The 26,971-nt window shown below is 40.4% G+C and overlaps 2 protein-coding genes across 4 annotated transcripts; one reads left to right on the top strand and one right to left on the bottom strand.

Annotated features, from left to right (window-relative positions):
• senp1 (SUMO specific peptidase 1) lies at positions 1–7,926 on the top strand. The gene is made up of 18 exons (XM_068330483.1): positions 1–602; positions 755–813; positions 937–1,118; positions 1,222–1,297; positions 1,414–1,606; positions 1,729–1,867; positions 1,964–2,082; positions 2,882–3,165; positions 3,270–3,333; positions 3,568–3,606; positions 3,700–3,784; positions 3,898–4,038; positions 4,231–4,362; positions 4,535–4,738; positions 4,822–4,901; positions 4,991–5,075; positions 6,052–6,147; positions 6,241–7,926. Exons 1-18 carry the CDS (start codon positions 466–468, stop codon positions 6,301–6,303), a joined length of 2,178 nt encoding a protein of 725 aa, XP_068186584.1. The 5' UTR covers positions 1–465; the 3' UTR covers positions 6,304–7,926.
• A 150-nt stretch (positions 7,927–8,076) lies between these two features.
• Positions 8,077–26,971, bottom strand: LOC137605773 (RNA-binding motif, single-stranded-interacting protein 2-like). 3 transcript variants are annotated; one of them, XM_068330505.1, is made up of 14 exons: positions 26,695–26,971; positions 20,467–20,660; positions 16,780–16,838; positions 15,871–15,962; positions 13,039–13,196; positions 12,672–12,751; positions 12,436–12,545; positions 12,261–12,307; positions 12,081–12,174; positions 11,828–11,878; positions 10,674–10,784; positions 10,386–10,466; positions 10,214–10,295; positions 8,077–10,051 (listed from the first exon to the last, which is right to left on the bottom strand). In XM_068330505.1, exons 1-13 carry the CDS (start codon positions 26,764–26,766, stop codon positions 10,218–10,220), a joined length of 1,227 nt encoding a protein of 408 aa, XP_068186606.1. In that variant the 5' UTR covers positions 26,767–26,971; the 3' UTR covers positions 8,077–10,051; positions 10,214–10,217. The 3 variants fall into 3 exon arrangements, with proteins under 3 accessions (XP_068186606.1, XP_068186597.1, XP_068186614.1); XM_068330496.1 differs by having other exon boundaries at positions 20,467–20,663; positions 26,695–26,970; XM_068330513.1 differs by lacking the exon at positions 26,695–26,971 and adding an exon at positions 24,985–25,569.

Here is a 26,971-nt window from a genome sequence, read left to right as displayed (position 1 = left end):
TTGAATGAGGAAGAAGCGGGAGATAACATTCTTCAACGAGTTTATATACGATTTAAAGTCACGCTGAGGATATTTAAATGTGTTAGTGTGTGAGTCGGAATGGTAATCTTCTTTTCTGGTGCTTTGGTTGTGACTTATCACATACCTGTTGGCATTTAAGTATACTTCTGTAAATTAGCCTGTAGCTAGCAACGTTAACTAGCAAGGTACTGGTAGCTAGCCTTGTGTGCTAGCTAGGCTGCCAGCTAATTCGCAGCTAACTAGCTAATGTTTGGCTTGCTTCGTGGGCAAGTAAAATGGTAATTCTGTGGAGTGTTCATTTTTAAAACAGTGTTAGCTGTCATGCGTCAGTCGAATGAAGCACATGAGCTTCATTTGGTTTGATTATATTGATAGCTAGACTACAACTGCTCTAGCGATCTATTTACGGTAATCCAGCGAGGTTGTTTCCTAAACTTCTGAGCCATGTTGAATAAAATCTACGAATGGATAGAAACCAGCGTTGCCAATCTTCGCAACGGCGTACCAGCCGCGGATCACTCCGATAAAAACCGGGCAGCGGGAGATGGTCATAAGAGGAAAAGGAAAAGACCTGATGAATGGTAAGTAACGGTGTTACATGCATGTATGTATGTAGAGGTCTGTTTAAAAAGACACGGGATGTAACTTTTTCCTGATTCAGGCAGAATAAACACCCTTTGTGTACGAATCGAAACTGTTATAACTATCGTCAATCTTTTTAAAAACATTTCAGTTTGGAAGATGGACACACAGTGGACCAAGATGGTTTAATAATGAAGAAATCAAGAATGGGTAAATAAGAACTAACTGTGCTGCAGAATATAGTGTGAATAATGAAGTGAAAATGACTGAGGATTAAGGTAATCAGTATTAAGCTACGCTTTACAGTCATGGCCATTGTCTGTTGATCTTTAGGAGATCTGATTGACACGGTGAAGACTGCTGCTGAAGGGGTTAGGAATCACAGCACCAATGTTGCTGCTTGGATGAAGAATAATGTAAGTCCTAGTTTGAAGAATATATTGCCTGCATCCCCTGGTTCTTCACCACAAGAATCTCAGCCCTCCACATCAACAGCCATATGGTCGGGAAGGCCGGTAAATAATTAGTATTAAGAGCCTTATTCATGACAATGTCAGTGCAATGAAATTTTACTTTTATCTTCATTTAAAAATGTCACATGTTTGTTTCGTTTTAAAGAATGTTGAAAGGAACTCCCTTGATGAAACATTTGCTGCTCCTTCCACCACTTTTGCATGGAAAACATCAAAATCAGGTAAGATTAGCTCATAATACATAGAGCATGTGTATCTCCATTAAGGTTGATGTTAGTTAATGCTTCAGGATCTTGAAGAGAAAGTTATTAAGTTTTTTTTCCCCCTCCTAATCTAGAATACTGCCGTAATGAGAAGTTGACTATGGGTTCGAAAGTCTATAGGAGACAAGTATGCATGAGTCCTACACATCGTGAAGTGCCAAAGGCAAATGGGCACTCACTGACCTTGCCTGCCTCCATCACCCCAGAATTGCAACCCTCTCCACGGTTAGGCAGGCCCCTAAACCTCAGACCATACGGAGCGCCAAGGTATTCTTTACGTCTTGGTCTTTGTATGTAAAAAAAAAAAATCACCCATTTCAAATGATTTTGTTTCATAACTTTAGTGCATAAGTTGTTTGATTACCACACTGTCGCTTTTAAATTAACAGTTTGTCCAGTGGTCTGTCGAGGAGCTCCTGCAGTACTATGTATGAGAAGACCTTTCCAATTAAAGTGGTGCAGAGCCCAACTCACAGCACCTCATCTGGGCGCATACACAGAAACAGACCCTGCCGTACAGCCCAGGAAGTAAGATGTCAAGAAAATAAACTACAAAACAATTTCTACAGGATTAGTAGTTTTGTTTGTTTGTTAATGTCGAAGTTTTCCCTTGTGTTTGTCCAGTCTGTTCGTGAAGACGAGAAGGAGGTCTACAGGCAGCTTCTGACGATGGTCTCTGGTGGTCAATCGTCTTTTCTTCACAACGGCAGCTCACACGGCATCGTGAGGTCACACAGAGATTTGTAAGCATCTATACAAAATGCAGTAGACAAACAATTTTAAAAATGTTAAGGATAAATAATGATGGATAAATAATACTGCCTTTATTTAATCACAGTTCTTGGGGGTTGGGTGTGAAGCAAATCAACTTGAGCTTGAATTTAACGAACAGTTATGTCCAAAACACTAGCCTTCTGTTATGTTTGGACAGAAATAATATTTTCATTTCCTAATTTTTCTGTAACGTGAGTGATAACGAAGCATAATTAATTACCCTCTGTAATAAACAGTTATAAATAGTACAAGGAGCTACCTTTTCTTGCTCAAAGTGATGACAATTAACAGATCTTAAAGCCTAATATAATTTTTGATACCCAACCACATGAAATCCCAGTAATTGCCATAACAGGGTGTCATGTACTGGATCAGATGCTGGGCAGGAGTATTTTAGATCACTACAGTAAATGCTTTATGGATGTCTGATGACGAAAGGGAGCTAACGTAGTTAAGATGGAAGGAAACTCCAACGGGGCTGCTTTCAAACTGAGTCGGAGTTTATTCAGTGAATGGTAAGAATGGGCCTTAGAAACACTTGGTTCACTAAAGTCAGGCTTAACAGTGGTAGTTTGAGAACAGAGACTTTCTGTCGCCTTTGGGACATGTCTGTCTGAGGCAGAAATAAGAAATCTGCTTCGTCAGCATTCAGCCTTAGATAATCATCAGTTGTCGAAGCTTCTGCAGAGGGATTTCAAAAGAATAGACTGTTTTGAATCATATGGATTTACTGCTGTGCTGGGCTTACTCCTTTCACTCTCTCCTCAGCACCAGCTTTCTGACCACCAGCCGCAGACTGTTACAATTCTCTTCTCCCACTGGGTCAGCATTGGGAGGAACTTCAGAGGCAAATAGCTGCCCCCCAAGTCCAAGGGGCATGTCTAGCCAGAATTCCAGCAATCTCCCCAGTCCAGTGGGGGCCTCTAACAGGTCAGGAACCCAGACATGGTCTCTGGACACGGACCTCAGCTCCAGTAGAGCAGCTACAATCACCTCAGTTCCATCCCCATCTGCTTTGCAGGATAATTCCTCTCAGGACACACAATTGTCAGGTGAATTTTTTATCTTGTGTGTACACATCATAGAAATATAGATGAATGGATTATTTGTTTTTGTACTTCTTCTCATGTTGTAATCATTTGCTTTTTTTTTGCAGCTCATGATGGGGACTCTGTAATTATTATAAATGAGCAAAAGGGTAAAAAACAAGAAAGTTCAAGGTTAGTATTCATATGAAGTTTATCTTATAACAATATATATTTTGCTGTCATTGATATTGTTTATTTTTATGGTCAAAGAATTAGAAGTCTAAAAGTGTAATTTTGATGTCATGGATATAATTAATGATTTCAGTATTATTTGTGTGATATGTGTGTGAAGCTAAAAGTAAAAGTTAGGTCTTGATAAAGGTGAGTCAACATGGGTTTCCTCTGTAATTCTTTCTGTCCTTACAGTGTGCCATGTTTCCAAGCTGAGCTATGGATCAAAGAATTGTAAGTACACTCCAATTTATTTAAATTTTCGATGCCCACTGTTCACTAACATGTTTAAGTAGAGGAAAACAAATATATTTGTTGTCGCTGCAGGACAAGTATGTACGACTTTCGAGCGAGGGAAAGACGGAGACAGATAGAAGAGAAGGAAGCCCTGACTGCCCAGCTGCTGCGACAGGTGAGTTTGCAGCACTTATTTCATTTTTGTCATCATAAATTTGTGTTGGTTTTTCCTTCCTTAAATCTCCCATTTCCCACACTAATACATGTCATATGTTGATTGGTCCCCAGCGGCTGTCAGAAGAGGGTCAACGCAGTCCACATGTGGAGCTCTATGTTCGTGTTCCTTTGGAGAAGGAAGTTCCTCTGACTCTTGTGATAGAAGAAACAAAGCCTCTGGAAGAGAAACCAGAATTTCCTGAATTTACAGAGGTGTGTTCATTGTGTCTTCATGCGTATTGATGGTGAATAACAATATTAATCAATGTAGCAAAACAGTTAGGATGACATTTGTTTCCATTTCACCCATTCCCAAGTGAAACCAGGTCTTACAACTATTGGGAACCCTTCAAGGTTGGTGGGTTGGACAGTCAAATATCTTTGTTTTTCCGTGTTTCCATGAAGGACATGGCGACTGAGGTGAACAAGGTGCTGCGAGGAGGTAGCTCTCATGACGTCTTAAGTGAAGGTTTTGGTCTCAGCCTGAAACGCAAAGATCTACAGACTCTCAGCAACCTCAACTGGCTGAATGATGAAGTAAGTCCTCATTATCCTCAAGGCCAGAGATGTATGCTGTACATTTTTAAAGTTTGGCCATTTTGTACCAGATAATCACTCTGTTCTTGTAATTGACACATCACAGGCAAAGCTTTATTGTGCACATAGTAATAGTTTCACAGCTCTAATCAATTAAAATTTAATCTTTTAGGTGATCAATTTTTACATGAACCTGCTGGTTGAGCGCAGCAAGGACCCCGGCCTGCCATCAGTGAATACGTTCAACACTTTTTTCTACCCCAAGCTGTGCAGCAGTGGGTACTCTGGTGTCCGTCGCTGGACCAAAAGGATGGACATCTTTTCAAAAGACATCCTCTTGGTTCCTGTCCACCTAGGGGTGCACTGGTGCCTCTCTGTAAGTCTGAATGTTATTCTATCTGAAGCAACAATGTAACATGTGGTGATTTCCATTTCTGATTGCAAAACTCTTTCTCCCAGGTGGTGGATTTCCGCAAAAAATCAATCATGTACTTTGATTCAATGGGCAGAAACAATGATGAAGCATGCAGAATATTATTGTAAGTTACAGTTTGGGATTTATTTATTTTTAAGTGTGTAGTAACTGAAAATTGATTTCCATTAATTGATTATTTTTTTGTTTCCACAGTGATTACCTGCAACAGGAAAGTAAAGACAAGAAGGGCAAACAACTGGATACCTCAGGTTGGACTCTGCACAGCAAAAAACGCAATGTAAGTGTAGAGATTATTAATAAACCTCTTTCCTCTATTTACTTATATTTGATTAATTCAATTGTTGTTAGATGTTTCCAGACTATTATTTTTGAACTACTAAGTGCCTCCATCTAAAGACATCATGTTCTGTTGCATGCTGCACAGCGGCATTGTTAATTCATTTTAACATTCATAATATTGTTTACAGAACTTTTTCGCAGTAATTATATAGTTTGTACATAATTAAGTTACATTGTATTCCTTATTAAGTTTACTAAATTCTAAAACTTATTGATAGTTTCAAAGTGACGTCTGCAGATGTTTTTCAGAGAAGTTCTGTGGTTTAGAAGCACAGCAAACAGAAAGCCGTCATTCATCCTCTAGGAGTGTTTCTCAACTTTTTGACAGTCATGTTGCCTTTCAAAGTAATCAAAGTCTGAAGTCATCCCAGTTTAAGATCTTACATTGGTGCTGCTTGAACCCACTCTCAGATAAAACCTAAATTTCTCCAAAGCTTTGTCATGTAATTTTATTTTTAATATGCCAGCTCATCAGTTTCCCTTGACTTTTGCAAGAGTACAAGTAAATAAAATGCTCTGCACTCTTGCTGGCTGGTGACTGTTTCATTTGTTGCTCAGAACTCGACAATTTCTGAATGCTTCCCACGCGCTAAGAGAAAGAATGTTGGATGGAAACCATACCTCAAGTTTTGATATATCTCAGTTTTGATTTAGAATTTTATTGTGTTTGTGTTCTTTGAAATGTAGCTTTATGTCACTGAGTCATTGGACCAGGGGTACATCTGAAAGTTTGAAATTATACTTGCATGAGAAAAACAAAAGGTCCCAATGCTGAGTTGAGTTTATGGTAAATAGTAAATGTCAAACACATTTTCAGTTTGTTAGATAATTAATCATCATTACTGGAAAATATCCCATTGGAATTCTGCCGTTAATTTTGCGTTATGTAACAGCTTTATTCTTTTTTCGCTCAGGAAATTCCTCAGCAGATGAATGGCAGCGACTGCGGAATGTTCACGTGCAAATATGCAGATTACATTACCAAAGACAAACCGATCACATTCACACAGGTAATCACAAACATCAGCAAAGGAGATGTATGTTGTCATTATCCTCATGATGGCGGTACACAAATGAGTGTTGTTTTCTCTTTTAATTTTTAGGAACACATGCCCTACTTCAGGAGGAGGATGGTTTGGGAGATTGTGAACCATACACTTTTGTGACGTTAGAAGGAGAAATATACAGAGGATTTGTACCGGTGACTGAGCTGGGTTCAACAGCAGGATCCACGTCCTGTCGTCCTGTTCTGGGATAAACACCAGCGTATCATATCAGGAACCATCTCTGCTGCTCTGCATCAGATCCCTCCGCTGATCTCAGCTGGTGGTCTGATGCGGGAGCGTCAAGCACTGCCTCACTGTACTTGGACTCCACCTTGACATTTGTAGTGCACCCCCGGAGCATCAGTATAGCAGCTGAAACACTGCGTGTTTTCCTGGCTAGAACATTTTTTGAAATGTTTTTCAGATGAGCACATGCAGCAGCCATGTACTACAGCCTGGTTTGTGCCAGTGTTTGATACTTGAGGTATATGCAAAGGAATGTTGATTTCATCAAGAAAATCAAAATGCCAACAAAACTGACTTTTTTTTTTCACAAAGGAAAATTTGAACTGAAACCAGATTATTTTTGTAATTTGATTAAAATGCACAGACATTTTCAAATATGACATTGCCTCAGAGTATGATTAATAAAGGAAACAGTTGTCTTACCTTTCCAATCATTACAAAAAGACTTTTTTTTGTTGCACCCTTAAAATGCTGGGTAAATGGTTCACTATTTCAGTTTCACTCATCAGGGTTGATGAAAGAATGTAAATTAATGTCTATTTTAGTCTATTTTATGTATTTCAGAGTTTTCATTTAACAGCAACTTTTGGACAATTCAGTGTATTTTCAATTTTGTACATAAAAAAACGTACATCTTCTCAAAGTGTAATATACTTTTTCCTTATGTATTTCCTATATTTTTATCTAGACTGAAGTCAGTTTTAGTAATAAATTCTCATGTATTGTGACTGTTCTGTGTATTACCCCATCGTCAGCTGGGGTTAATATAAAGAAATATTAATTTGATAAACATGAGAGAACATGGACATGTGTGTTGGCTTTTTTTCATTGCATTATCTAAGATATAAAGTGCCCTTTTGTAATAAAACATGCATGAAAACCATTGTGAAAAAAAAAAATTTATTAAAAAGTTCAAAATCAAACCCAGTTAAAAGATTAATAGCTGTTGGGGGTTTTTCTGTCAAGACAAAGACCTGGATCATGGCACAAACAAATTTTACTGAGGTTGTTTGATGCACAAAACAAGACTGAATATTATCGTACATGTTAGAAACTGACCCCGTGTGTGACTTGATAAAACCAATGACCTTCAGCTCAAAGATTTTTATATACTTAAAAATCCAAAATTAGCAGCAATAGTTCTTTAGACTCAACAAGCTACCTTTAGTTTTTCTTCAAAATTTGGGACACAATTGTAAATTTAAAAAAAATGTAAATGTTTCCTTGCTTCATAGATCTCTGTTCAGAGTAGTTTAATGTAACAAAAAAATCTTTCAACTTAAGCAGTGCATGAAAAAAACATTCCAGTCAGAGGTTAAGCAAACCAAATCTGAGTAGCACTTCACTAAACCCTTCCAGTGAAATCTAAGGCATTTCTGTGAAGTTAAAAGTTTATCCTGGAAATGAACTATTAAGTGAAAGAAAAAAAAATTGTATCAATTACTCAGCAAGAAAGAAGGATAACAAACATGACAAAGATGACACAAATTCATTTTTTTTAAAAATGGATGGAATGGATAATTACATTTAACACAACCCTGTGGTGTCCAAACAAATGTGCATCTGTCCACATTCACATTAAGCACACATGTCATAATTCTATTCTTTAGAATTTCTACAGTTCCTACAGTCATTTACCACATTATGGTATGAAATGGTTCCCTTTTAATGCAACAAAGATGAAAACAAACATCTAAATGTGTGGCTGTGAGCCAGAATGTGAAGTTACACTGTGAGGTGATGCACTAATGTCATAATGAGCAGTTTCTCTTGGATATTTGTAGTATTGCATTTCTAAGGACAATAAATTAATTGCATAGATCTTCTGACCTTGGGCATGATTTCCAAACTTTGGATGGAAGAGTTAAAGGATGTGGACACAGAACCAGCTGTGAACAACCATGAGACCTACTGTAGTCGCTTATTGCCTGTGAGCCCAGTACACAAACTGAATCTACATTGCTCTGGCAGGATGAGGTAAGTCACGGTTTTGAATATATATTTCTTGAACATTAATTCCCAAAGGTTTGGGGCACAACTCTGTAACAATCTGAACCTAGCACACAAAATTCATAAAGACCAGGAGTCTTGCTCACAAAGTGCCAACATTTTGGACATATATAGAACTGAAATGTCATTAAAGTCTCTTTGAGAGCAACACTGAAACCAGAATGAGATAACATGCAAAAATACAACTCACTATTTAAAAAAAAAAGTTTTAAAATGTCTATTCCTCACCATTTATAGCACACGACACTATAAAAATAAAATCAAAGTTTCTTTGTAAAATAGGATCAATTTTAAAAGTTTTAAAACTGAACTTTAAAAATAAAAAAAATTAAATAAGTGTTAAAAAAAAACATGATGGTGAAGAGAAGGAGAAATAGATGCAAACACACAGTGATGGCCAGTGTAACACTGGCTTAATAACCCACCTCCATAGTGTTTTATGAAGACTTAACAGGACAGAGCCAAGATTTATCTGCTGATCTCCACATTATGTAAAAACTATTTTATTTTCAGTAACTTCTACTTCTGGTTTCAGATGATATTTTGGGGGATTTCGGTTGAGATCAGCTTCCCTTTTTACAAAAAGGACACAAGGATAAAACACAGGGATACAGGAGCTGCCCTGTTTGGTAAATTTTGATGAAATATTGTCACTACATCAGCTGCAACAGCTAAATCTCTTCTTCAGGTAGATCTATGTGAAACGTTATCCCCGTTAAGCAACTTTGGATCTCATCAAGTCGAGCAGCTCAAAGAGAAAAATATTTATACCTTTCTGATAACAATCTCTGGAATGCTTCTACTTAGCTTCTTTAAGGAATTCTTCTCTTTGAAGTCTGTCATCAATGATCGTCTAGTTCTTCTGATTTCTAATCTGATTGTCTGAAGCTTTGTTGAGATTGATGGAAGTATAAATTATTTGAGATTCGAGTGCCAAAAAAAAAAAAGGAACCATTTCCGGCATGAAAACTTGCTGCAACCTTGACGGAAACTTATCCATATCAGCACCACACCTGTTTGAATTATGAGTCATCAGCTTTTTGAATGACCTCAGTCTTTTTTTTTCTTCGTATTTCGGATATTTGCACCACATCATTCCAAGTAGGACACGTAAGGCTAGAATAAAAGCACACCAAAAGCAAACACTTATGTACAAAAAAAAGGCAGGTTCAAAGCCTGGAAGTAGAGAAAAGAGTGAAATAAAAACACAGTATCTTACAAAAAAGGTCAAAACAAAACATGGTACAATAAAACATTGCGTTGAAATGTTGTTTTCCTGGTTTCATCCTCATCCTCTGGAGTAGCATCAGAACAGAACATGAAAAATGCTTGAACGGGATTTTAAGCATGTTTAGTGTGTGACTTGTTTCCTTGACTGTTATCAAAATAGATGTTCCTCGTTCTTCCATTCCTCCTTGCCTGCCGCCCTCCAGCCTTGTTTGCTTGGAGTAAAAGAGTTTCTTTTAAAACATGAGTTTGTAGAAAATATCTTGTTTCTGCCTAACAGTCCGTTTTTTCCCTCCCAATAGCCACACGCATCACAAGTTGAGTCCCAACACCAAGTTTCACCACTCCAGTCTCTTGAGAGTCGCTCCAGTGGCCAGAAGAAGATCTGACACAAGGCAAAAAAAGATGACCAATCAGAAACAAGAGGACCATCACACCGTCTCCACTTGCAGTAATGCTACACAAAGAAATTTTCCATTTTGGGAATTGGGTATGCACATGCAGAGAAAACAGTCACACACACACACGACACCAGGAGGTCACTCACCTCTTCATTTATTGTGTTGATAAGGGTAGGTTGTGTGTTCTGTTGGTGTCTCTATGGAAACAGGCTGTTGGACGGCACTTTCCTGAGAACGACACAACATTCAATCTATGAGTGATTGTCTGACTTAACGTTTCGGTACTGAAATGTGTCACTTAAAGAAAATAACGTCTACCTCAACTGAAATGTTGGTGGAAGGCACTTGGGTGTACGGGGGGATGTAGGTCCCCTGCATAGATGTGTTCGCAGGCATATACTGCAGGAGGACAGAGCTGACAGGTGAGACACGACAGTTGCAAGTTTCTGACAGCACCTCAAATGACTTTTACAACACATATAATTACCTTCTCTTTTTTTTAATCTCGCAGTTTCAGTCAACAATGTATCACCACTTTTAACAGCTAAATATCAAAGATTTTTCACTACTAAATAATCTAAGTATAATAAAATACTAAATACTGACTGTGCCACTGCTGCCCATGGAGAGGTGGCTAAGCTGCTGCGCTAGGGGCCCCATCATTGAGGTCGGCTGGATGGACATGGTGTGGTCCATTCCTGGAGTCAGGACTGCTCCCTATGAAAAAATATAATATCCATTTGTGACGTTCACATCCTATGTCCCTATTTAAATCACATGGTGCACTGTATTAGTCAACTGTGCAAGAGCTTTTAGGATGTGTTCAATTCCCTTTTACTTGTAAGACAGCTCATCGTCTGGTTGGGATCTCTGCACGAGGATTTTTAAAACATCCACCTCTCTTGTATATGTGAGGAACTGGACTAATGTTTACCTGATGAGGAGGAGGAAAGCTGCTGTGTAAGATTTAAATCCTTCTGACTAACAGTGGGTGGCATATGGGACAGTGAAATAATAGTATTAATAAGGCATCATAAATGCCATTATACCCGCACTGATCAAACAAAACCAGAAGTGGCGTCTGCTGTCGGTGATGTTTTAAAGGACATCAGTTGTTCTTTAGTTGGTTTTTCAGATACGCTGAGAAGATCTCATTTTATTCATGCGTCATTGGTGCATTTCTGGGATTAAAGCAGCTGTTCCCGTGATACCACTGAAAGAAGTGGTGAAATGATGCAGCTGTGAATTTATTTAAAAAAAATCAGAGAAGATTATTTGTCGAGGTGAGTGAAAATGTGTGTGTATGTGTGTGTGTGTCGAGAGGATGACGGCATCTATGGATCTCCATGTGAAGTCCTTGCAAAGCGATGTACTGTATATGGTGATCTTTAGTGTTCGATAAGACCTTTAAATAGGAAGAACAATACTGTGCTATTGACCGCTAAGCAGAATTTTGTCGATCGGTGCCAGGGTTTCTTTGGTGGTGCCCCAAAATAGCATTGCACCAACAATGTACCTGATCACACCTCATTGTAAGACCTGCACTGTCACAGGCACTTGGACGGACACAAGCACTTAAAACAAGGTACGCATAATAAACATCAGACACTAGCGACGACACTCGGGCTGAGCTTTGTGCTATTTTGACCACAAAACAAATCTCTAAGAGACAAACTGTGAAGGAAGCATAATTTTAAATGGCTTCTCTGGAAACAAAGACAGGGAGGAAGACTCCCAGTGTTAAACCTGAAGGTACTCACTGTGGGTGGCATGATGTATGACTGATGATGTAACCAGGATGGGTTGTGTACCTGCCAGAATAAGAGACATACACGGATTAGTTTACACAATATTCAATCAACTTAGGAAACAAAATTCCAAGAAATGTATCTCCATTGTTTTTAGAAATAAAACAACTTCCGTTTCAAAATAATGGGATTTCTACTTAAGTGACCAAAGGCTTGTGTTTGATTAGGATGTTGCAGATCAGCATCTTTGATGGTTTGAAAGTACCTGGTAGGTGGACACAGGTGAATGCATGTATGGAGAGAGGGAGGTTGGTCCAATTATCCGGTTGGGGGCAATGCTGTAGGGAGAAGAGTAAAACCTGCGGAGAAGCAGTCAGTCATTAAAACGTGATCCCAACCCCCCCCTGTGGGGATACAGAGGATTTATCGAACTCGCAGCACTGACCCGTTCTGTAAGGCTGTGGTGGGGTCATAGGTCAGGGTCATTCCTCCCTGGAGAAAGAAAAAAAAAAGAGTTGGAAGCCCGTGTCATTATACGCCTCACTGATGTACTATATCACAAGAACAATAAAGCATTGAGGAAGAAGTTATGTGGATGTGAAGACAGGTGTTAAACCTACAGTGTCCCCGTCCCTTGTCCAAGGCCGGCCGTTCTGCAGGTACTTTCCTTGGCTCTGACGTTTCTTCTGGCCCCCATCAGCAAATTTACAAAGAAGTGGCTCTGATGGCACTAGATCAGACAGAAAATATCCATCAGACGAAATCTTTGAAGACGCCACATCCACACAAGATTTAATCTCAAAGGCATGCAGTTAAGAATAAAACCCAAAAAAAACCCAACAACAACGAGCCTTACCTGGTACTCCCGGTGGAGTCTTGATGTATTTTCCGTTAAAATGTTGGATGATGGCTTCACATTTCTCTGTTGACTCCATCCTATTGGAATTTCAAGTACTTATTAAAAACAATCCATCCATGTATAGATGGATATTAAAAACAATTAAGGGTAAACAGGCTTAAAAGTTCATGCCGTTGGAGGTTTTCTACCTGTATTGGCCACCAGAGGGCAAACTCACCATGATGACTATTGATTGACATTAATTTTTGTTCTGTTTTTCCTGTGTAAATGAATGTTTTATTCAAAGATTTGCAGCAGTGCCATCACCACTCAGCTTTAACAGTCTGTCCCCAACATACATGTTCAAAGTTACCCAAGTTTATACCTGGCAAAGCCCACACCCCGGCTGGTCCCATTGGCGTCACGGAGGATGCGAGTTGAAATGGCCTGACTGAAGGGTTTAAGCATGTTCTCCAGCTCCTGCTCATCCATGGACAAGGGCAGATTGGAAATGTACAAGTTGGTGGGGTCCTGCTCCTGTTGCTGAATAGATAGAAGTTGACAGAAGAGGAAATAATGAGGATGTAGAGCGTAGAACCTTTTAAAGTTCTTGTGGGAGAATCAAAACAGGATCAAATATCAAAAGCCGCACAAAAAGCTGCCATCGACGGCGTGAAAGAATCCCTAAAAGCTTTTCACAGGAAGTCCGTGAGACGCTTGATGTTTTGATGGTCAGCAAATGCAAGACATCAGAGAGCTGAAAGAAAGTTTGAAGTCGAAGGAGTTAATTTTTGGCCCTCCATGAGGAAGTGAGTTGCATGGAAACAGATAGAGATGACAAAGATAGTACTCTGGCTGGACTTCAGCTGAACTTCTCTCTCATTTCCTCTCTGTATTTCTGTAATACTTTGTCTGTAATACTTTCATTCATCCAACTCTTTGTCTTCACACTCTTCTCTCATATGTTATCACCACAAGGGTAGAAGAGAGGCTCTTTGTGTGTGACTGTCCTCTTAAGAGGATGAAAGGTCCAGGTAATGTGATATCAAAGCATAATTAGATTTCAAATGGCTCTCCATCCATGGAGAGTCTAAAATGATTATGCTCAGTGGAGAATAACAGCAGAGAGGCTTTGGACAGATCATTGGAACTGATCTGGAGGACATCTAAGGCATTGTGCTATCATCTCCCCCAAGGCAAACACTATCATCCACTTTTCCTAGGTCATGGTAATAATATGTCGCTTGCATTCAAGCAGTTATATTCATGTGGTAATCCCGACCTTGAATGCAGACACAGAGGCCTGCTTTGTCGGGTGGCATAAATCAGACAACTTATACGGTTTTCCAAATCTGAATTGGAAATTATATATATAAAAAAAAACAACAACTTGAAAGAAACTCTTCTCGCCGTTTAATTTGATGCTTTGGAGAGATTCTGTAGGTTTTCTAGTCCGCTTTCGTCTTTTTCTACTCAAACACATTTCATTTGACCACAAGCGACGTATAAGACCGTCACTCTGTATCACCCTCCAACCATTATGCATACTCATTATCTCAGAGTGCAGATGTGATTAAAAACTGTTAATGCAAAGTGAATTATTCTCTTTTCTATGAATAATGCATGAGCAATCACGACCTGTGCTGAAGGTGATTTCTACTTCACCTCCTCCTCCTCCTCCTCTTCATCCTTCACAGCAGCAATGAATTAGCGATGAATCTAAAAACCCACGAGAGTAAGGAGAGGAGACCTGCTGCTGGTTTCAACCACGGGTGAGTCAGACTGAGTCAGAGAGAGACATCTGACTCAAACCAGCCGCGCTGTAAACTCGGAGTGAAGGGGAGAGGGGAATCAAGTTATTTTGTGAGCAAGGAGCCGTATGAATGTCAGTGATCCAGCTTAACCAGAGATCAGCTTTCCCAGGGTGTTAGTGGTGTGTGTGTGTTTGTGAATGTGTGTCATAATCTGGTTGAGGTTTGTGTATGTTGTGTAAGTGCATTTGTGATGTGTGTGTGTGTGTGTGTGCGTAGCAGGGTGAGTAGCTGGGCAGAGGGCCGTACTGACTGTGGAGCTGCTTAGACACTGAGTCAGATGCCACCAGGGAGAACAGACAGGTCCTTTGTACGAGGAGCTCAGAGATCGGGCTCTGGGACACATTCCCTCAACGCCGTCCCCACTATGATGCGCAATACAAACACACACACACACACACACACACACACACACACACGCACGCACACATGCACATCGTGCCGCGTACATGTATAAAAACACGTACCTGAGCGCATCTGTGCCGTGTTGTTTGTGCATGCACATCTACAGCGTGTTTTTTCACCATTAACTTACGCGTACACCCACATGTAGTGCACCATGCAGCAAAGAAACTGGCTTAACTGGCTTATTGCTGATCCAAGGATCATACAGCAAGAAAAATACAGCATCATGTCAGAAAACGAGACAGTTTCCACAAAAGAAGCAGGAAAAACCAAAGAATAACCCCTTTTTCTCCAAAGTTAATAAATCACAATGAAATCTGTAGTAAATATGTCACCCTGCTATTATTCATCTAGTTTTTGTTGAGTCACTGTAAAAAGTTTTAATGTGTCTGTCTGGAAGGATCCCATGGTTCACGAAAAAATGAATTCAGCTCATTTTTCAATCATTGCAAAAGCCAGTTTAAAAAAAAAAAGAAAAGTATTGACAATATATTTAATATTTCAACTCATCGACCTCATTCATGCTCCTAAATATCTTGAGTGGGAACGAGGGCGACACAAACGGCTGGGAGAGTACAAATACAGGTTGCTGCAACATTCCACTGGTAAACATGTTTATTTGATGAGAGGGTGACTTTCATGATTGGTATGAAAGAGGCATCATTCAAAAGGATGAGGAAATGTTTACCGCTCTGTGAAACGCTGAGTGGGCAACTCCTGCAACATTTTGAGAGCCCTTCTTTACACAACTGCAAATAATTTTATGAATTTCAACATTTTCCAAGAGGATCCAGATAAATTTCTGTCCTTAAGGGGCACGGACCGAAACCAACACTGAAAGCACATGACCTGCGATTCCTCTGATGGTCTCTGGAGTGAATGTTAATATAATTATATACAAAAATGTAATAAGCAATAAGTTCTTAGCTGACTGTGTTCACCCGACAAGTTACTATAAGAAACAAACTCACTAAACATTGACATCTGAAACAGATCTCTACCTTGGCCATCTGAGCCTGCACTCCACCCGCCTTCAGCGCCGTCACTGCCTTTTGAGCCGAGGCCGGACTGTCAAAGTCGACAAAGCCGTAGCCTGCAGGGACCAAAACACAGCAAGACATACAAGTTATAATCTATAATCTAACTTTTAATCTAACCTCATGAGGCACTCGTAGTTAGCGACAAATTTGTGCAAGAAGTGCATCTTTGACCATGAAAAATTAATAGTTTTTGGATGCAATCAGTCATAAACGCTGTGAAAATCAATTTACATTAATGTGAAAATATTATTGATTACTGAATCCCAATTTTTGACTCCAGATGGTCACAAGGTAAACAATTGAAATATACAATAAGAACGGCATCAGTGCTGCAATGATGAGTCTATTTAGTCAAAATTAATGTGCCAATATTGCAATCCTTTTTAAATGCTTTTTTTTTTGGGAACCCTTCTTAAATGTGATAATTTTCCAGTTTAGGCAGTCACATGATACCGTACGCGCATTCTATTGGCTGACGGCATACGAAAGTGCGCTACGTTCCGTGAGTCTCGGACTTACATGAGACACAAAAATGCTTTAAACAGTCTATAAGAGTGTGGGAAAAGGTACTACAGATAGAAGGTGGTTTAATATGGGGTAGGTTAATAAACGTTTAAATTACCGTAAATAATAATATAAATAGTTTGTCGCTCTATCGCGGAATTCGTTTTTTCAAGTGTGGTTTCTGGAACGCATTAACCGTGAGTAATGAGGACACACTGTATCTCCATGAGTCTGACAACACAAAACAATGAGTTTGTTTTCTACAAAAAACAATGAGAAAATGTTAATATTAATGACAGAAGTCACACACTTTAGCCTACGACCCAGCCTACCTCAGCTACCTTCACCCACGCCTTCACACCTCACCTTTGCACTTGTTGGTCGTCTTGTCCAGGATGGCCTTGGTAGATACGATTTTCCCATACCTGAAAAAAAAAAAGAGATGGTAAGATGGAGGACCCTCAACTTCTTCACAATCAATATCACTTTTTCAACATTGTGGATGAAATGTGACATTTCTCTTAGCTTAAAAAAAGACTCCAGGAAATTGGGCTCCACATTGACTGAATTATAATTAACCTTAAAGCTCCAGTGCAATGACACCAAATACGATTACACCATCTCATAATAAATGACGTGCATAAGGGGACTCTTAAGAGAGGGGGGGGGTGCAACATAAACTAAATGAAATTAGTCACGTCCCATGGGATTCTAACAACTATAGATTTCCAATAATTTATCCATTCGAGCTCACATTTGGACGTCAGTGGGGATTATAAATCAAGGGAAATTCTACATCATGTGGCAATGTGGTAAAAATAAATGTCTCTGCTGCATTTTGTGATCGCTTCACGCTGTACTATCAATAGAAAAACCCCGCATTATCTATCCAGCTGGATGGATATAGATTCTGCAGATGCAAAGCACCGGGCCAGGCTGGAGCAGATTCTTTGTGGCGCGGTGTCTATCGGTTCCCATCTCTCCAGGCATGTGTATGCAGTGTAATCTGATATGCCTCTCCTTGGCTGTCCTGTCCAATGCTGGCTCCCCGCCATACGCCCATTCCACTAACCAGCCTCTCTCAGTAGTGACCCTCTGGCTCAACCTTCCACTGGGTCTTAGTGCCTCTCTAATGCATCGCACTTTAATCCGGTGACACTGCACCATCGCCACATTTCACCGAGGCAAGACGAGTCAGTTTTAAATAAACACAGTTAAATGGGATTTAGCACGCTCTGCTATGATTGTAATCTTACAGCTGATTTATTGCTTTCCTCTCAATCGGAAGGATTTTTTTTCTTTCTTATAACTTAATTTAGATTTCGGATTCGAAAATAGGATTACTTTTCCCTTAAAAAGAGAAATCTGCAGATCTTAATTCCTTCATCAAGGTGGCTTACGGTCAGCTCTGTACATGTTTATGTTTCTACTCCGATATCAAAGTATTCCCCACCAGACGGTTGTCAGAGAACACAAACGTCTGCCTACGCAGCTCAGTCTCGCCATGAAGCACCACATATAAAAGCAACAGTTCCCCTCATCCTCACAATATGACTCCATGACCATGAAAACTGACCCCTAGAATTTCAAACCACATTGGTTGAATTAGTATTTTTTTTGTTAACCCTTAAACATTCTGGGGCTTCAGATCTTGAATATGACTTTGATGCAGTTCAGATTTTGACTTGTACACATGGGGACGTCATCTCATGACCCTAAGCATTGGAGGAATTATCCATGAGGTTGGTTTTTAAAACCTTGTTGCTGCTCTCATCTCACAATGGTAAAAATTCAAACATTCTGAATCTAAAATCTAGATTCAGATCCAGCCTCCAGATTCTAGATGATTCAGACCACCACCAAAATCTGATGGATTTTTTGCGGGGCCAAACTCTTTCTTTCCAAATCTACAATCAAAATCTTATTCAAACTCTTAGCTAGGTTCGGAAACATTAAAATACTTCAACACATTTTCTAAATATCTATTTTGAGTAGTTAATATACTGCTAGAATTCTATTTACCCACTCTAAATGCAGAGCATAACAAAGAAATCAAATCCTCCCTGGTTTGATCCTATAATTAAATAGATTTAAATTATCTGTGTAGCAGCTTCTCTAACTTTTTCTGATTTTTCACTTAACTCTTAGGTCTCTTTTGTGCTTATGTTGCACATAAAATGCTTCAAGACATGAAAGTAAAAGTACTTTTTTCAGCCATTCAAGTTGCGAGACAGACTTTGCAATATAATTATCCAAATTCTCTACATCCATTATCAGGTAACTTAAAGTCTGACGTATTATGTATTTGGCATCACATATACTTTACTATTTCGTGATGCATATCAGATTCAAAGCTAACAGAAGCCACCAACTGGACTGGAGAGATATGCAAACAATCCTCTTCTACTTTGGCAACACAACAATCCCACTCGTCTCGGACTTCAAATCATGACCAACATTTTTGCTGTGAGCTGCCCTGATGCACTCGGCTTCTTCCACAGTTGAGATGCCCGTTCACTTAATTGCACTCAGGAACTCAGACTCCATGGATGCCAAGCGAGGCGAGGGGGCTGGAGACTCAGCCATGTGTGAGACAACATCGTCCGGTCCAGCGTCCATCCATGGTCGACCGCCAGAGACGAGACGGCTGAGAACCAGAGTGGTGGCGAGGCACCCAGAGAGACGCTACTGCAGGGGCTGGTGGAGAACCAACCCCCCCCTCATCCCCTCCTCTCATCCCTCACTCCTAACTCAGTACATCTCAGGGCATGCATACAACTGTGGGCGTGGGGGAGGGGAGCTGTGGGAGTGTTGTGGCCTTATACAATGCACACATTTGCTGTTCAAACATGAGTTAGGCAAGACAAATTAGATCTCAACTTGTCTTTCCTGCTGTGTTACATCACAATCTGCAAGTATTTCCCTGACTAATCATTACTAGAAACCATACCAGTGTTGGGCTGAATGGGCGCTGCTAAAAGGCAATTTTCGGCTTGGTAACGGTAGAAACAAGTGAACAACCCCTACAGGACACCACCTGAACTTTGAGCTCCATTCCTCCTCTGCTGATTCTCTCCATCCACCCTCTTTACACCCCCCCCCTTCCCATTACCATTGCCCTTGTTTGTCTTTCCCTTTCCCCCGGTCTCGCCATTTCCTGTTGGGTTGGGCAGCCTCATGTGAGCCATATCTTCCAGACAGCTGTAAAATAGCAGTCCTCTCCCTCCCTCTCCTTTCAGTCTCCTTGTTTTCTCTCACTCCTCTGCTCTGCTCTTCTGGTCCTCATCACCAGGCCCCAGAACTCAATTAAATGAACCCAGATCATTCATTTCTGCCTCACATTTATTGATGTTTTCCACCAAAGACCCAACAAACATATCGGACGCATTGGATGATGCTGTTGTTGTTTGATCTCCGGCTACATTCTGCCCCACAATGGAGCTTTTAAAGACTCACACTCACTAAAAGCAACATTTTGTGGCATTTTTAGGACAGAATTTGACTTTGAATTGGGATGGCAGTCTTGTCATGAAACCGTATGCTGCTCATTTTACAAGACTCAAGCACAGAGGACAAATTAGCCAAAAAGCCAAACAAGGACAAAGTTGAGAGATATAAAAAAGGATAAATGTGAGAGAAGGCAGACCAAACATTTTTGCACCTAGTTGTTGGAAAGTCTGTGCTTAGCTAAGTAAAACTGAAAGGTCTTCGTTTGTCGTCCAGATGATTATTGGGTTTTCCACAAAGCCGCAAAATGATAGGCCTTGAAAACTTCAGGAATAAAATGTAGTTTTCTCCTTTGAATAGCCGGTTAAGGTATGCTTCGGCACGCATGTGTGTCTCAAGTGGAAAGAAGTCATGCATGCACTGTGTGTAGTCCTGCAACCCATGATGCATTCAACCAGCGAGCCTTTGCCCATCCATCCATTTGTCTCTCTGTTCCATCTTAATCTCCTCTGAAACTATAATCTGTTTTATGGTTGAAGCGGCCAGAAAGAGATTTATTGGCTGCGCATGTAGAGGTTAGGGAAACTGTTTATTTGAATGACTTACGGTTGACATAGTTTGACCAGATCCTGGTCTGTGGTTCCTGGGTGGAGGCCACGGATGTACAAGTTGGTTTTGCTCAGCTGCTCTCCTCCACTGCTGCCATTGCTGATGGAGTTGGTGGTGGAGTAGCTGCTGTTGTTGCTGTTGTTGTTGGGGCTTGGGGGAGTCATCTGATGGTTGGACGGGGACACATACGTCTGCTGCGAACAAACAGAGGGAATGGTCAGATCCGGGATGGAGCAATCAAAACACAAAGCCCAGACGAATTCAAGAATTTTAATTATGGGTGTACATCGACAAATTTGTTCACTGGATTTAAGTAACAACGATTTATCGGTGTACTAACTAGCCTGCTCAAACTACAGGCTGATGAGGAAAAGGTAAATACCTTGAAAACAATGACTGGTAAACCCAAAGAAGCTGTGTGAAATAAAGAATCTCTGATTTATAAAATACAAATAGTCACATGCAATACACGCATACATGGAGAAAACTGAGAAACAATAATGTGAAATGTTGAAAGATGGATCATAAACAGAACACACATAAATAAAAAAAAGGTCTTCCAGAAAGTATCTTTGTAAGTGATGTGGAGTCAACGTGGTGCAGGTTCAAAGTAACTATCTACAAGGCTCTACTGACATTTAGTATTTACTGTTAAAATAAATCAAACTGTTCTACAAGGAGCCAGCAATAACACAGAACAGTTCACTCTCCCAGGCCAGGAGATAAATGAATGGTGGTCCAACACCAATCACAGTCAAAATGGGTGGCTAACAATATTCTGGAATATATAGTATGACCCAGAATTTAATCACGTCAGACTGAAGCTCTTCACTGTTTGGCCGGTGACTCATTCACTGAGACATTAATACACCCTGTCTCAATGTCATCAGAGAATCGACCGCAGGTTTTTCTCATCTCAGTCTCATCTGCAAGAAAATATTCTGTAGACATACTGACCTCACTCTGTAACGTTAAAGCTGTTACCTGTAAACTTATTTTACATCCAATTCCAGAACAATTAATCAGTTTCACCACAGTGTGAGTTTATCTATCACTGATGATGCTCAAATCACTATGGCTGTCATGAAATTCAGTATACTTACAGTACTATATATATATATATATATATATATATATATATATATATATATATATATATATGTTAAACCTCCTACATGTCTTTCATATTACAGTAACTGACTATTTTTTTCGATCTAAGCCTAAACATTACTCATCCTATGTATTAATCTTTACCACAAACCACAATCAAACCATGAAAGCATCAGAATGCAGTGATTTTACTCACTTCAACGCAATTGTCATATTATTTATTCTATTTATCTTCATAAATATTCATTATAGGGAATGAAAGAATCTTAAATGCATGTGCAGATGTATACACAAATTGATGTAATGCTGATTTCAATGCTTATATTTTTTAAAATCTCGTAACACGAAGCATCAAAGGTCCGCAGCAAACTAAATCAAACTACCACTGAACTCAAATGTCAGCTATAGTGCTGACTTCTTCTCAGTGCAGGAGGAGGAACTGTTTGATTAGCTAGGGTCGGCAGGCCGGGCCCCAGGGAACAATGGGATGGCTTGTTGGACACCACAAGGTCAGCATTGGGGTGAAAGCTTATTAATAGAGAGGGATTTGTGAAAGGGCTGCTAGTATCAAGCTAATTTTGACTGTTCTTTTTCTCTCTGTTGCGTGTCTGCTCGAAGCAGCTGCAGAACACGACTGATCCAAATACCAGACACACCAACTATGAGGGAACACCACATCTCACATGCTTCAAAGCTTTCAAATTTAAAGCCAAGCTCTTAACATGTAGATGTAAAATAATTTCAACATATTTTACTAGCATCAGTAGTTGTTACATACTCTTAAATCTTGAAGTCTAAAGTCTGCATTGTAGCAAATTCAGAAATCCAGCTCTTGTCTGAATGACTTAACATGAGGAACATGTCAAAAATTGGCAGAAAAAGAAATTAAACACTCACAGCAGTCCAACCTTCTTGGGTAGGAAGGAAGAAAAATAAACCAATCGTGTACGCACTTACAAACCACAACCAATCAGTTGAGAAAGTTCTTCTTAAGCGTCATTTCATTGGCCAAATGTCAAAATGTCGGTCAGCTTAGAATTTCAATAAGCTCCGGATCACTAGCGAAGGAGAAAGTGGGGTGAATCTACATTCAGTTGGAAACGATGATGCTTTTATTACCTTGAGTTGATCGTTTTAATGTGTCAGCCAACGGGAGAAGACGAGGGGTTAGCTTAACTAGGTAGATCGATAAACAACAATGGTAAAAGCTTCATTTGAACACTTCATCACTGCAACAATATAACGCTGTCATGTCTGGTTGACAAAGTTCTTCAACTGCAACATCAAAATAGTTCCATTTGGAGAAGATTACCGGTACACTAATGAAACTCAAACCCTCGCTCAGACATTGGATCCGCAAAACTTTTAACATGGATTTGTGGTAAAGTTAAAGGAAGCCTGAGTCAAACTGAAACTTGTGTTTTGAGAGTTTGTGAAACCTTTATATTTGATGTGAGTTTCCGTATTGTGTGGCCTCTTCATCACCGGCTGATGACATCATCAGACTCAAAGCTAAATATCTACAGGAAGGACAACTAGGAATGTTAAAAAAATTTTTTATTAAAGATGCTTGAGTGGAACTTGAATGGAATACTCAAAAACACAAGACAATTTGTCCTCTGATAAAAACTTGTGCACTGGTGTGTGTAATAAAACAAAATCCATACATCCACCCAACCCAGCAACTCCATGTTTCCATAAATGCTTCTAAAAGGATCAACCTGAGTAGAATCACAGTGAATCCCATTTATCTTAGTCTTCTTCACCAATCACTCTCTCTTCTCTGCCATCAATTGTAGAGTGTTTGTTTTTCCACAATCACGGTTTCTCTCCCTCGCCCTCGCTGCAGGCGGCCCACACAGGAGAGATGCACCTGCGGAGGCCTGGGGAGATAGGATCTGACGGGAGACCGAGTTGAAGCCTGAGCCTAGCTACTGAGGCCTGTCTAATTGGGATCTGAGCTTGTTAGCGGAAAGTGCTAATCCCTCTCATGTGCTCTGGAGTCAGAAGGTAGTGTCTCATTAAGGCCGCTCTGCTAGGCTCCTTGTGAGAAAAAGAAGGCAGTGAATCAGATCCACACCTACTTCCCATCTGCCCCAGCTCCGGCTCCAGGTGTTTTGCAACCGATGTAAGGTAGAGCCTCGTGTTCTGCTTCTAACGCAGGCAAATACGCAACGAAAGTTAAAGGGAGGGTCGGGGAGGATGACAGGAGTCTTAAGCGTGCCAGGACTGAGATCCACAGTTCTTTTTTTTTTCTTCAGCTTATAATGGTGCGTATCCTCCGTTCATCCTTGCTCAGTCCTTGACCTTCATGTTACTGATTTCCTTCCTGTTTTTTTTTTTTTTAAAACTTTTTGATCAACAACATCCACATATCTTTTTATTGATAAATGTTCCTTACATGTACATCCTGAACATACTTTTAATCGACTGCAAAAGATGGGAATACAGTACATTTAAATTTGACATGCAGTGCATTTTTTTTAGTATGTACAATGACAAATGTTTCAGAATAGTTAATTCCAGTATATTACTACAAATACTGACATTACTATTACACTCTAGTTAGAAGTATAGTCCTTGTTGTTGCTTTATTATCATGTAGTATTATTGTGTAGCTGCAGTGAGCGGCCAGCAAACGTGGCACAGAGAAAGGAGTGTGTTCTAATCAGCAGCTGAAAGCTGATGAGGTGATTACAGATGGAGGGAGCAGAGATGATGCCTGTAGGGAGCACAGGTGACTGAAGGACTTTTCATCCAGTGCCAAGCGAAGCAGGATGTGTGTCTTTTACGACACACACGGCGACAACACACACATCAGACAGTATACGGCTTGAAATGCCACATTTCTGACAGAGCAAACCTTTTTGTTTGACCAACAATGACGACGACACAAGCTTAGACAATCTTCTTCGTAATGAGGCCATCTCATTATTTCTTCAATTAAATAACCGTATTAGAAGCATAGAGTTTGCTGGTAGGTCTTGTGTGGATTAAATCATTATATTTTTAAAAGTGTCACTCAATAAATGCGTGACTGTGATATCCGAATGCTGCTGCTTTGCTTTACCATGTCTCCACGGGGAAACTTTCCCTGCGTGTGACACATTCCTGAGGCGCTGTGGACAGCCCTAACAGCACCCATGAAGCAAAACGGGGTTCAATATCTTACTAAAGATTCTTAGCCATCTAGATGTAGGAGATAGGGATCGAATTGTCCACCTTCTTTTAAGTGGACAACTGCTTTACCTCCTGAACTACAGCCAAAATCCAAGCATTAGTATTTCAATAATGCACAAGACAAAAAGAATCCTTCATGCTCTGTAACAAGAATATGTTAAAGAATACATGACAGGGCATACAGTATTGATGGAGAGAGAAAACTCATAAAAGGTGGAGTCCTACCTGACTGGCAAAAGAATCTTTAAAAGGCACCAAGGAGGAGATCATGGCGCGACAGAAACAAATTCCTTATATTATTTTTCAGCAACAGTGGTCAAAAAAGATAGAAAGAAAGAAAGAAAAAATACTGCAATGTGGGAAGAGCCAAATGATGAAAGTGATGAAAATCCTCAATGTCCCGTGGCTAAAAGGTGAGACTTTCCTTTAGCTCTCCGTCTTTGGACTAAATCCAATCATTTGGAAAAACACCAGAAAAATCTTAACAGATGCTTTACAATAATCCAGCAGGTACAGAAGACCCAGGAGAGAAAAAGTAACGTACTGAGACAAGGAATTCATTAGTAAGGAGAGATATTAAGGCTCCGGTCTCCATGTGAACTGAACCACTGACAGGCAAGAAATCAAGGTATGAGAAACACACAAGGGAGAAAGAAAAAGAGTTAATCGAAAGCAGGGGAAGGGGGGGAGATCTCTTAATCCTATTTTTTCTCCGCCCCTTTTCCCGTAGTAAAAAGACACAAACCAGGGGTTACCACTTGACACTGGATTTACAAGTCTCCTCTCTGTGTGACTTTGGCGCTCTAACAATGAAAAATGTGCACAAAAAAAAAGAAGTGTGTGCACATCCTCCCTGTAGGAAAGAGTTGGAGTTTGCAGAGCCCCTCTTGAAATGAGCACATTGTCTGTATCCAGGATTCCAGGAATTCCAGGTCATTAATCTGAGCAATCTGTATTCCTGCCAGCTGTGAGGCAGGGAAGGGAATAACACAGGAGGAGGAGGAGGAAGGTATTTGATTTCAGCTTTCCTCCAGCATTATTCAAGAAACGTAGAGTCAAGCATCAGCAGATTTCTAGTGCCACAACATTTTTAGACACATTTTTGCATGTAATCTAAAATGTTACCCCCAAGAACAAAAAAAAATTGAGTTTACCTCATCAAGACCATTACTTATTAATTGATTCTACATGTTGGGGGTTTTTTTTTGCATTTGCCACAATCCAAACATCACAAAATTAGCAATCCAACAATGTAATCAATAATCAAACATATTTTCCAGAATAAACGTGCACATGCAGCCACATCCACGCACTTCCAACTCCCAACTAATCTCCCGGGTTCTCCACCTTTCCTCGTTTGTGTCACGCAAACCCTCCGTCGTGTCGGTGGGGCAGAAGGGGTGGGGCAAATCGCTCCGCGTAAAAGAGGAAAAAAAAAAAAAAAACCAACAAAAACTTTACAAACTTCAGGTTAATTCACTGAAAGCATTGCCCGAGAAGAAGACCCAGCTCACAGATCCACCATGAATTCATACATAAGTCGAAGCATGCTGGCCGCTCGAGCATCTCCGGATCACTTCTGAGCGGCTCCGTCCGCTCATCGGGCCGGGGGAGAGGAAGGGGACGGCGGCCGCGGCGGCGGCGGCGGCGGAAAGAAGCGAAAAGAGATCCGCGGTAGTCATGTCCACGTTGCCCCACGGGCCCCTTACTTTGAAACAATCTGACAACAACACGACAAAAAAAAGCCCAAGGCAAACGCTGTAACAGCCGATAAGAGAGTTTAAACGTCGCCTGTGAGCCACTTTTCAAGGACACTGCAGCTTAAACAGCCGAGCAGCTTCTTAATGAAGAGCCTCGAACAAACGCCGCTTCGAGGAAATTAGTCAGTGGTTCTCCGACAGGGGACAGAAGTGTTCTCGGGCTGTAGTTCCTTACCTTCCTGCTGTTTTTACCGGCGTAGCCGTTGTATGGGTTGATTCCTGTCCTTGGCGGCACAGAGAGCAGCATTTTTTTTTCCACAGCGCCGTGTCCGAGAAGCGGAGAGAGGAGAGCCGAGGCAGTCAGCTGACGTCAGCCGGGGAGACTCAGCCTCACGCAGCGGGACTGATTGGAGTCGCTCTTTCCGCGGCCGTGACGTTGCTCCAGCGCTCCGGCTGGGTGCTCGTCGCTTTTTTCTTTTTTTTTTTTTACCCGATTTTATCGCATGCCCAAC

This window comes from Antennarius striatus, chromosome 2, assembly GCF_040054535.1.
Source record: "Antennarius striatus isolate MH-2024 chromosome 2, ASM4005453v1, whole genome shotgun sequence".
NCBI classification, from domain to species: domain Eukaryota; kingdom Metazoa; phylum Chordata; class Actinopteri; order Lophiiformes; family Antennariidae; genus Antennarius; species Antennarius striatus.
The sequence above is the reverse complement of the archived record's forward strand: the minus strand, read 5'-3'. Positions and strand labels throughout refer to the sequence as shown.

What these genes read in the sequence shown, in the direction of transcription:
- senp1 (XM_068330483.1), top strand. Translation starts at nt 466, where the DNA reads ATGTTGAATAAAATCTACGAATGGATAGAAACCAGCGTTGCCAATCTT. An exon ending in CCTGCCGTACAGCCCAGGAA is followed by an intron (nt 1,868 to 1,963) that starts GTAAGATGTCAA and finishes GTGTTTGTCCAG; the next exon opens with TCTGTTCGTGAAGACGAGAA. An exon ending in CTGCCCAGCTGCTGCGACAG is followed by an intron (nt 3,785 to 3,897) that starts GTGAGTTTGCAG and finishes ATTGGTCCCCAG; the next exon opens with CGGCTGTCAGAAGAGGGTCA.
- LOC137605773 (XM_068330496.1), bottom strand. Translation starts at nt 26,766, where the DNA reads ATGCTGCTCTCTGTGCCGCCAAGGACAGGAATCAACCCATACAACGGC. An exon ending in CATACATCATGCCACCCACA is followed by an intron (nt 10,785 to 11,827) that starts GTGAGTACCTTC and finishes ATTTTTTCATAG; the next exon opens with GGAGCAGTCCTGACTCCAGG. An exon ending in CCACCAACATTTCAGTTGAG is followed by an intron (nt 10,296 to 10,385) that starts GTAGACGTTATT and finishes TGTCGTTCTCAG; the next exon opens with GAAAGTGCCGTCCAACAGCC.